The following is a 12337-nucleotide window of genomic DNA, read 5'->3' on the forward strand; positions in this document are numbered from 1 at the left end:
ACACGGGTAACTAAAAATACATAAGCTGGAACAAACTAATGTAATGGAACGGGAAAAGGATAGTAAGATCAGATTAAGAGGAAGAAAAAGCACACTACGATGTCCCATGTCGGGATTAGTTGGAGCACAATGTAAGTGAGTGTCAACACTCCATAAGTCGACTTCTCTAAGGGGAAACAAAATATTTCTAAGGAGGGACAACTTAATGTAATAGAAGGGGAACGGGATAGTAAGATAAGTATAAGAGGAAGAAAAAGCACACTGCGATGTAAATAGTAATACATGCTTACAATTATGGTATTAGCATGTGTCAATACCAAATGGTGTCGGTATATGGGGTAACTGAATATCTCTAAGGAGAGACAAAGAAATGAAATCGAATGGGAAAAGGATAGAATGTCTATGTTACATGTATTATTAAGATAATTTAAACACTATTTGGTCACAGCACGTTATTTTATATAGTTGATCTTGTCACTTTTATATTGTGTTATTTTAAATGCATCTTCATGTTGATTCTACACTGTTTTTATCATCTAATATACACTCTTTATGCTAATATTCACCCTAGGGTGAGCCAGTCACGTCAGGTGATGCTGGCATCTCGTTACACCGGACACATTTGCTGCAATCACCATCAGTCTCCTAGGAGACCTGAGGCTTGCTGTCCACTCTGCGTTCCAGCAGCAGGATATCCACTGCCCGGCCACTTCCTTTCACTGTCCGTTTCCTGTTTGATGCCAGCACGCTGCAGTAACGTGATTTGCTCACTCTTCTCACTTGTTATGATAAAGGTAAGCCCATGTATGTACCTATTATATTGCACGTATAACCTTGACAAATGGGTGTCATATACCCCGAAACGTTGGAAGCTTTTTTGCTGAAAATATATTTTTTCAAAAAATCCCCAGAGTGCCGCTGTTGTCTCTTCACTATCCTGTACTTCTGTTCCTGAAGGCACCTGGGTTTCCTGTACTGCTGGAGGAGTGCCAGGCCTACACCTATATATATATATATATATATATATATATATATATATATATATATAAAATAAAAAAGTATTTTCCTTTTCCAAAACACAGAATTTAATATATATGATAAAGGATAGATAAGAATGATATGAAGAACAAATAATGGTAATAATAAAAATAATAATAAAAAACGCAAATAAAAACACAGAGTATTAGATAATATGGACATTTATTCCATTGTCATATTATTTGCGGTATAAAGCCTTTACTGTTTATTGTTGTGTATATTCTGTGATATATATAGCTTTTGCTATTGCTATTTCTATTCTTATGCTAATTTATCATTTAGAAACAGATATGTTTTAAACCGATAGAGGGCGCTGCCAAAACATTAATACACTGTGTCTAATCATTACCCTTTGAAGTTAATCAGTACTGAGTGTGGGATTTTGTTCCCCAGAAAAATAATTCCCCGATCTCTGACATAATAAATAGTCTGGATGGGAACCTAAATAATGAGAATATCCATCAGGGACATTACTAACTGCCGCAAATCGGCACACTCCCGCTATGTAATTTCCGCCCAAACAGCTTCCGGCGGAGAGTGCTCTGTATGGTTCAGCCGGGACGCAAGGATAACACTTCCGGCGGAAGTAATGGTGGAGCGCATATGCGTTCCACCGGGTTATTAGCTAAATCCGACCTTATATATTCTTCTATTTGTTTCTCTTAGCGATCTGTTTTATTTGTTTATTAGCATATCTCATTTTATGGCAGCTAAAACATCACTCCTATCAAACAAGATATTTTAAACATTTTTAAAATACATAATTGGGCCAATCATCTATCGTGACACGGAAGTAATTTAACACTTATGTTTATCATTTATTTCTTTCATACTTTAAGCAACAATTATTAATAAACTATTAACTCAATATATTCCTTAACTATATGTTTGTCTCCTAAATGTGATTTATTTTGCTTTTTCATATTGAATTTGTTAATTAGAGTTTGATTGATTGTCCATCCCACAATGAAGTGCCTATTAACAGGGGTATACATATCACCAACCTACACATCCCCTGTCACCTTCGATAAAGCTACCATCAGTAGTGAAACGCGTCAGTGTCTCACTCCAGGATTAGGACTTGGACTTTTTGCAACCGTGATTTACCCCTCCAATTGGATCGCCATTCTGATTTTGGAATTTACATTGGACATATTGCCATCTTCTCCTTCTTTCGCCACTTGGATACCTCTTGGTGAGAACCCCTAGGTGAGCCATTCTACCTCCAAACCAGCATAAGAGAACTTGGTACCATATATTGACCCTCACCTTCACACCAACGGTGTGTACACCTTGCCATTGGTGAGACCCACAGTACAGTGCAGGTGCAGTACACCTTGCCATTGGTGAGACCCACAGAGTGCAAATTGACACCATTTCTGCACAGACTCCTCCAGCGGAATCAACTACTACTACCATGCCAATAGAGAGGACCTGTGCTGCTCTGAGTGAGGCCCATTCCGGGCTAAGTTGGGGTCCCGCAACAACTTCAGTCTCCACAGATTCCTCCAACAACATATTTGCAACACCGTAATCATAGAGAGGATCTGTGTTGCTCCACAATTCAACACCTAAAGAATAGTGATCCCCCATCCAGTCCCCCTTCTTGGTAATGTGCACTTACCTGAATTATTTACTCATTGAGTAACATATCCAATCCTGTGAGTGAGTTTGTCAATCAATTTTATTCATTTATTTTGATTAATATTATGATTTATGGTAATGTATGTGTATTTTTAATGTCAATATAAAATCTTGGTACTTGTGGAGTATCACGGCTCCCCTGATGGGCATCGCATGCTAAAAAATCGCATTGCATGCGATCATATTGCATGCGATGCGATCGCATGCGTTTTTGCACTGAAATGCATCCAAATGCATTGAAATGTGCAGCAAACATGTTAAATGCCCCCAAATGTCATTTTTTAGAGTCTACCACCCCCACTATCAACGCCAACCCGAAGCGTGGCGAGCGCAGCGGTACGCGTCCTACGACCTTTTCATACCCCCACTATCCACGTCGGCGTGGAGTTGAGAGTAGAATAGTGGCGAGCCCGAAGCGTGGCGAGCGCACGCGGATACCTTCACAGGTATACGCGTCCCCTCGCAGGCTTCACAGGTGTCCGCGGCCCCTCACGGGGCTCCCTGCGCTCGCCACGCTTCGGGCTCGGTGGCTCGCTGTGCTCGCCACACTATTCTATTCTCAACTCGACGCCGACGTGGATAGTGGGGGTATGAAAAGGTCGTAGGACGCGTACCGCTGCCCCTCGCGTACCGCCGCCCCTTGACGGCTCGCTGCGCTCGCCACGCTTCGGGTTCGCGTTGATAGTGGGGGTGGGACACTCTAAAAAATGACATTTGGGGGCATTTAACATGTTTGCTGCACATTTCTATGCATTTGGATGCATTTCAGTGCAAAAACGCATGCGATCGCATCGCATGCGATTTGATTGCATGCTATGCGATTGCATGCGGTTTTTGCTGAAAATAGCTTAAAAACGGTAAAAATCGCATCCCATCGCATGCCATCTCATGCCACTACATTTGGCATGCGATGGGAGCCGTGATACTCCACAAGTACCAAAATCTTTATTATACCTGCGGTGTAGTACCACTTCATTGTAGATAAGCACTGCTACAACTGTATATATTTTGCCCTTTTAATGCATGCCAGTGTCCGGTTTGCTTTTTCTACTGCACTATTACCCAATTTTTCATCTACGAGGACCCCCAAGTCCTTTTCTACAGCAGAATTCCATATAATAACTCCATTTAGCTTATAAGTAGCTTGTTTATTTTTGTTCCCATAATGAATTACTTTACATTTTTCAACGGTAAACTTTTCCACCTTTCCGCCCACCATTCCAGTTTATTTAAGTCACTTTGTAGTGTTTCCACATCCTCTACTAAATTAAATTCCTTACTTAATTTCGTGTTGTCTGCAAATATTGCAATTTTACTCACTATGTCACTTTCAGTATCATTAATAAATATATTAAACAAGGTGGGTCCCAATATTGATCCTTGCGGGACTCCACTTTGGACCTTACCCCAGCTGGAATGTATGCCATTTACCACCACTCTCTGTCCCGATTGTGCAACCAGTTTTTAATCCAATTACAAATTTTATCCCCTAACCATAAATTACCTAGTTTCATTCATAACCTTTTATGAGGCACCATGTCAAAAGCTTTAAGGAAATCAATCAGTATTACATCAATAGATTTCCCTAAGTCCAGCCCCTACTGACTTCTTCATAGAAGCTAATTAAATTAGTTTGACATGATCTATTTTTGACGAACCCATGCTGAGCCTTACTTATCTCTTTCTCCTGTTCTAAGAAATGTGAGATACTATCTCTTATGATTCCTTCTAATATTTTCCCCACAATGGATGTAAGGCTGACTGGTCTATAATTTTCAGGGTTAGTTTTGCTACCTTTCTTCCATATTGGTACTACGTTAGCTATGCGCCAGTCACTTGGTACCGTCCCTGAGTTTATTGATTCCCCGAATATCAGATATAATGGTAGTGCTATGACAGAACTCAATTCTCATTTCTAGGGTGTATTTCGTCCGGGCCAGGAACTATTTAGGTTCTGTAATCTATTTTTGACTATTTCCTAACTCAAACATACAGACTGGGAGCAATCAAAAGCCGAGCATTTAATCGGTGGGAGATCTTCTGAAGATTCTTCCCTTGTGATCACTGTTCCCCAATGTCTCCCTTATGGTTATGTTAGTAACAATGTCCCCGTTGTTGCTTATCAAGAGATCCAGGATTTTATTTGTGGTTGGACTTTCAATAAATTTATACAAATAGTGGTCATTTAGGACTGTGGTTCGTGCACAGTGCACGTTTTCCAGGTCTCCACACAGAATCACAGGTAAACGAATTAGCTCCATCTGTGATCTTTTAAAATGTGTCAGTGAATAATGAGTGCACCTGTGCAACTGCCAGGAGACCTGGAAAATGTGCACTATTGGGGGTCCTTGAGGACCGAGGTTGAGAACCACTGATTTAGGGCATCCAATAAAACATTTCCCTTAGCGGTACTAGTTGAACTATCCTTCCAATTTATTTCTGGGTAGTTAAAGTCACCCATAATAATAATTTCCCCTAAGCTGGCTGCTTTTCCCACCTGTAGCAAGAGGTCTTTTTCCTCCTCCTTATGTTGGGTGGGTTTATATGATTTTATTTCATTTTTATTTAAATGAAAGCCCATCTGGCAGCATTTGCATCCCATACACTTCCTGCCATATAAATCTTAGGTAGAGTGAGAACTGTTGGCAGGAAGAATGTGATTTGCTGTCATGAGTTTAAGTATTATGTCTTTGACCAAGATACACCTTTAGTGTCCAAACAGTTGTGGCTGAATTGAGTATGACAAATGACAGGGACTAAATCTTTAGGTTACCATGTACTACTGGTCATACGGAAGGTTATTAGATCTTATATAATTGGCCAGATCCAACCATTATGGTTGGCTCAAGAGTGGTGCTATAGTGTTCTCCACTAAAATGCTATATTGGGCATTTACTTGCTTCAGTGTTCTATTTTTCACTGTTGACTGATTCCAGTTTTTACCTTTTCATGCCTAAAAAACATTGAGTGCACAGTTTTGCATTAAGTTGTATTTGAGTAGACCTATACTCAATATTGAGCCTATCTGGGGGTTACACCCTTATGCTAATTGTTCTGTGTTGTTGAATTGTGTGTTTTGCTTGTGCTTCTTGCATTCCCGATTGGTTTGGGCTGTGCAAGGTATGAACTGGTGAGCCGTGGTTGGAGATGGGAGTAGCTAACCCTTTAGGTGCTCAACTTCTGCAACCTCTACAATAAGTTATGGTAGAAGTGTCCCCCAATAAAATTGTCAAAAAAGATTTAGTTTTTGATACCAAATGTTTTTTAACTTAGTTTAAAAACCAAGCAGTTGAAATTGGTATGTATGGATCTACTTGAAACCTTCAACATTTTGAATTTAGAGCACCCCCATTATTGTAAGAGCTAAATATATTTACTTGAAACTATGTATTTTATATCATAGATATACAATAGAAAGAAAAGAGTGAAAAAGGTTAGTACTTGTAGTGATGAGCATAAGTGGTGGTATACGTATTGTTTTTTGCATGTTACCTCCAATATATGCTCCAACTATCCTATTCTGTACATGTTTCTCATGGGTGTGGATTAAACGATTTACAATAAATAGGTCAACACCATAAGGTTGACAGCAGGTAGGGTAGACAGGGTTAAAACTTGAAAATATTTGAAACAAAATTAACCCCTTCCTGACACAGCCAGTTTTTGCGTTCCTGACAGAGCCATTTTTTTCAAATCTGACATGTTTCACTTAAGTGGGGATAACTTTTTTTTGCTTTTACTTATCCCAGTGATTTTGAGATTGTTTTCTCGTGACACATTGTACTTCAAATTAGTGGTAAATTTGGGTCGATACAGTCTGTGTTTTTTTGTGAAAAATACCAAAATGTCGTGAAAAAATGGAAAATTTTGCAATTTGCAAAATGTCACATTTTCTGCTTGTGAGACAAATAAACATACCACTCAAAATAGTTAATAACTAACAAAGACCATATGTCTACTTTATGTTGCAATCATTATTTCAACCTCCTTTTCATTTTTTTGGACACTAGGAGGCTTCAAATATGAATAGCAAATTCTCAAATTTTCAAGAAAATTTCAAACACTGATTTTTTTAGGGACCAGTTCAGTTCTGATGTCTATAGACGCGGTGACAGTTTAAATCCATGACGTACATTTATGCCATGTGTCGGGAAGTACTTCCCGACCATGACGTAAATGTACGTCAAATGTCGGGAAGGGGTTAAAGGTGTTGTTTTCGCTAGTATTTTGTATGTTTAACTATATGTCACCCAAATTATTGTAAAAAAGTGTACCCTCGCAGGCTCACTTGATGCTCCTCAATTCTGGTAGCTTACAATTCCCAATCCCCAGTCATGTGGGTAGTAAATAAAGCAGAGTCGAAAATACTTTAAAGAACCTAAAAAAAAACACATATATTTGTCAACCTTTTCTACTGCTTACCATTTACAAGTCAACCTTTTGTACCAGTAAACCTAATGCATATCGACCATATGGTGTCTAACTATTGAATGTATGTCTATCTGTCATCCATTCCATATCTACAATAAAGTGCTGCTTTATGGTAAAATTGTCATAATCTCTTTGTCACATGACTAATGGTATTATTTGGTTGTTCATTACAGACTGTATCCATCTTAGTAAAAGAAGTAAATTTGTTGGTGATGAAAACTTTAAAATTTGGACCACCTATCACCATAATTTGTTTACCACTGGGATACTGAAACTTGCTCCACTGAAGAAAAAAGTAAATACAGCCTCCATGTCTGACATAATTGTAAGTACATATAAAATTCCAATTTAGGTATAGATTTTACCTATGGAGATTATAATTATAGGGATTTCAATTTGCGGCAGTGATTACTGTGAGGCTGCAGTTTCCTTGTTTGATACCCAAAACTACAATATTCAATTGTCAACCTGTCACACATGTGCCCAGTTCTGACGGAGCTCCCCGCTGCTGTCCCCCTTTCCCGGTCGACAACCCCAGCCCACACCATCTCTCCACACCCCCCCATTAACCCTGCCCCTCTCCCTGAAGCGGAGACGGGCAGGGTTTCCGTCGCCCAGCGGCCAAGTGACTGGGACGCATGTGCGTGTGAGATGCTCACATGTCCCAGTCGGATGGAGTCCCTCTCAGCCAGCACTCGCCAGTGGGGACATTCTGGTGAGTGCTGGGGATAAATTAAATGGGCTCCATCTGTACAAATGAGGAGTGGAGATCATAGGCACACGACTATGGAAGGTAGGAGGCAGAGGCATTAATGGGGAGAGGAGCAGAGGTCAGGGGTACTTCATGGGATTGGGGGCAGAGTTACATATGGAGAGGGAATATATGTGCACATGAGGAGGCAGAGACACTTATGGGTTAGGGGGACAGAGGCATGCTTGATGAGGCAGGGGGTAGAGGTGCATATAGGGAGGGCAGATGAATTGTGCATATAGGGAGGCAGAGGCACTTACGAGGATGGGCAAACTTGGTGAGCCAGGGGAAAGAGGTGCTCATGAGGAGGTGGTGAGGGGTACACTTGAGAAGGGCATATGATACATGCACATGGGGATATTGGAGGCAGAGGCACTCATGAAGAAGGGGGTCAGAGGCACACTTGGAGAGGCAGGGGGCAGAAGCACTCATGGTAAGGGCTTGCTTATATTACTGATGACTCATGGAAGCAGGTGAAGGAGGAGCATTAATGAGAGCTGGGGACTGTACTGTATGTGAAGGTTGATATCTGATGATTTCCTGAAGTCTGAAACCTTTATTGAGAGCATAGCTACTGCAGTGCCACTTTCCCTTCGACCACACCAGGGCTGTGCGCTGAATCAGTGGTGTTGCTAGTAGCCTATGATTGTTCCGGTCCTAGACTGGTAGAGCTAAGGTTGTCCAGCAGATCTAGATTGGAGTGGACATCCTGCTTCATATACCGATCGTTCAACTTACCAGCTTATTTCCTATGCACGTCTGCTATAACTACACCGGTCAGGCTTAGAACAAGAACCAAATATCATCTGGTACCAATATTTGGAGATCCTGTAGTCCTCAATCAGATTTTCCATGAGTGACAATGTGCTTTTATAGTCAAGACTAAGCAAAAGCTACAAATTCTTAAAGTCACAATAGGTTGTGGCTCTTTATGCATTTGGCTTGGCTATGTTTATAGTTATTTTTTCATTAAAATGGTTTCCTGTTTGCACATAGTGATACAAGTTATATATATTAGGGCGGAGTGAAAAAGGTGAAATTGAGATATTCAAAATATATATTCTGTTCCGGCAAGATATCTAATGTTTCGCTTTTTTTAGATGAAAATAACGAAACATACAAAGAAGCTCTGATCTAGTTACAATTATGTCAGGATGTCATAAGGCACACTTGGTGACTTTGAGCTGAAGGTCACTCAAAACAGCAGGTTTGAGCGGCTTTCAGCTCAAAGCTGCCCAGTGTGTATAAATATTTTACAAGTTAGAACTAATTTTTCACAGCTGTAACAATTGTTGGTGCTGAAATTTTTCTCAGCACATTTATTTATTTTTTTGTAACAAATTTCATCTTTGACTGATGCCCATTTCCAGTATTTCCCATCTCTTGTCATGACGTTAACAGGATATTCCCATTTTCCTATATTTGTAACAATTCCTGGAAATAAATTCCCATCATATAGTACTTCCACCCAGTCAACAAGCTTTGGGGGGTTGTTGTGGTTTATTCAATCCGATACAAATTCGCATCCTTGCGAGTCAATCAAATCCCGCCATGTGACTGTTGGTACGCCATTGGCATGGCGCTTACGTTCACACTGTATGTGAATGGATGTTTTACATAAACATCCATTCACAGCCTGTGGGGGAACACCTACCAACCATCGAATGATGTGGAATGATGTGGAAGGCACACGCACATCTAAGGTTGCTCAGAACAACCTTAGATGTGCGTGTGCACTCTAAGGGAATTGGGTGGGCAGCTGACATCAACGCTCCTGTGTCATCGGCAAATTATCATGAGAATGCTCAGCATTCTCATGGGAATGCCTATGAAATGCTGGTCATTTCCATATGCTAATGGTCTGCCCCCTCACCTCCTGTCCGCAAGGATGGGTGCGTGCACCTAGCAAACAGTTTGTTCACCATGTGCGCACTCACCCTGCATCTGCACATGTGCAGAAATGACCCTGCGCATGTGCAGACACAAAACATCGGACCCCTTGCGAACGAAGGTGTCTGTACGAACGGACCTGCATAAGGTCCTTGGTGCAAATTCATCAGTTTCTATGAAGACAGGGGCATAGGGCTGAAGTGAACTTTCAGCTTTTTCAGTTGTTAGAAAGCCACTAATTTAATTGTCTTCCACTTTTAGGTAGTTGCTTTATTCCCTCTAATGGTTTGGCTTTTGTAGTAATGGATTCAAAATCAAGTTGGTTGTTGATGTCAGCATTCTCATCTTGGTTTTTTAATATAACTTTGACCTTTGAGGATTCATCGACAGCTTTAGTAAAGTCTGAAGCACATTGTGTTTCCTATTTTTCACATTTGCCCACACTTGTCTTTTTCCAAATGTTTCATAGCTTCCGCTATACTGTATAACTGTTTTTAAACTGAGAGCTCGGACAAGATATGTACATTTGTAACTGTTGAAGGCACTGCTTGCAACAAGGTGTACATGTATGGAACTACTGTTTCTTTGGTATGGACAAGGTAATCTGATACTATTACAGATGAATGCAATTATCCACAATGCCAAGCTGCTACTGAGAAAAGGCTCATTTAATATTATAATTTAGAAGTTAAGATGCTACAAAACAAAGATAGACAGATGGAAACCCACATTACAACATTATCATCAATTACAGAGTCCAGAGAATATAAAACATCATACACACCATTAAATCTGTTGACATCAACACACTGTAACGTGAGTTACCATAATGGTAACTCATGTTACATATAGGTTTTCTTCATTTATTTGGTAATGCTACTTCATTGAATAAATGTTAAGTGGTTTTGGACTATGTATGGTCTAATGTTAGGAAAATATGAAATCATTAATTTTTTTCCAACAATCTGGCAAGATAAAATGAAAATATAAACTTTTAGGTAACTCACGTTACACATTTGAGGTTATGCTCATGTTAGGAATGCCAGAACTCTTAAAGTATTTTGAATATGGATAGTATTGTTTACGAAAAATGATTTCCAGATTGTGATCTACAAATGAAGTGACCTATATGTTACTTTGAGTGTTATTAACATTAGAAAATTTAGTTTGAATTCTGGTGAAGTCTGAAGCATCTGAAGCAAGCCTAAAGCAAGATGGTTGCCATAGCAACAATAATGCTACTAGCTTAAAAAAAATTTGGAGTGAAAACTCACATTGTTGTACTATAATAATTTTCAAAAATAAGTGTTGCTGTGAAAAAAAAAAAATCCAAACAAATTTCCATAGTTACATGGAATGACCCACGGATTTTTTTCTTCCGCCAAAGTCAGTAACTTTGCACTAGGACAAGCTCATATGACAAGCTAGTACTCTTTTACTATGCTAAAGTATATTAATGAACGTCCTTAAGACGTCCTGACATAATTTTAACTAGATCGGAGCTTCTTCGTATTTTTCGTTATTTTCATCTAAAAAGCAAAACTTTAAGTGTCTTGCTGGAGCAGAAGAATTTGTGATTTTCTGGTCATTTGTCAGAGAATATGAATGATAACTCGCAAACTTTTCTTTTACTCATGGTTAGTGGTTGGGTGAAGCCATTTATTGTCAAACAACTGTGTTTACTCTTTTTTAAATCATAATGACAACAGAAATTACCCAAATGACCCTGATCAAAAGTTTACATGCCCCAGTTCTTAATACTAGGTATTGCCCCTTTAATATCAATGACAGCTTGAAGTCTTTTGTGGTAGTTGTGGATGAGGCTCTTTATTTTCTCAGATGGTAAAGCTGCCCATTCTTCTTGGCAAAAAGCCTCCAGTTCCTGTAAATTCGTGGGCTGTCTTTCGTGAACTGCACATTTGAGATCTCCCCAGAGTGACTCAATGATATTGAGGTCAGGAGACTGAGATGGCCACTGCAGAACCTTCACTTTATTCTGCTGTAGCCAATGTCAGGTCGACTTGGCCTTGTGTTTTGGATCATTGTCATGTCCAATTACGTCCCATGCGCAGCTTCCGGGCTGATGAGTGCAAATTTTCCTCCATCAGCCCGGAAGCTGCGCATGGGACGTGCCATCAACACGGAAGCTGCTAGGGTATGTAAACTTATGAGCACAATAGATATATATATATATATATATATATACATACATACACTGCTCAAAAAAATAAAGGGAACACTTAACCAACACAATGTAACTCCAAGTCAATCACACTTCTTTGAAATCAAACTGTCCACTTAGGAAGCTACACTGATTGACAATCAATTTCGCATGCTGTTGTGCAAATGGAATAGAGAGGTGGAAATTATAGGCAATTAGCAAGATACACCCAATAAAGCTGTTGGTGGTGACCACAGACCACTTCTCAGCTCCTATGCTTTCTGGCTGATGTTTTGGTCACTTTTGAAAGCTGGTGGTGCTTTCACTCTAGTGGTAGCATGAGACGGAGTCTAAAGTGGCTCGTGTAGTGCAGCTCATCCAGGATGGCACATCATTGCGAGCTATGGCAAGAAGGTTTGCTG

At 39.9% G+C, this 12337-nt stretch overlaps 1 protein-coding gene across 1 annotated transcript in view; it reads left to right on the plus strand.

The window, feature by feature from the left end:
- The window catches only part of LOC146052770 (centromere protein C-like), a 66479-nt gene that overhangs the window by 15985 nt on the left and 38157 nt on the right, over positions 1 to 12337 (plus strand). Inside the window, exon 3 of the mRNA XM_083167950.1 lies at positions 7287 to 7438. Within this exon, the coding sequence (XP_083024076.1) occupies positions 7287 to 7438 (152 nt within the window). The remainder of the gene's footprint in view (positions 1 to 7286; positions 7439 to 12337) is intronic.

This window comes from Crinia signifera, unplaced genomic scaffold, assembly GCF_055691185.1.
Source record: "Crinia signifera unplaced genomic scaffold, ASM5569118v1 HAP2_SCAFFOLD_123, whole genome shotgun sequence".
Lineage (NCBI taxonomy): Eukaryota > Metazoa > Chordata > Amphibia > Anura > Myobatrachidae > Crinia > Crinia signifera.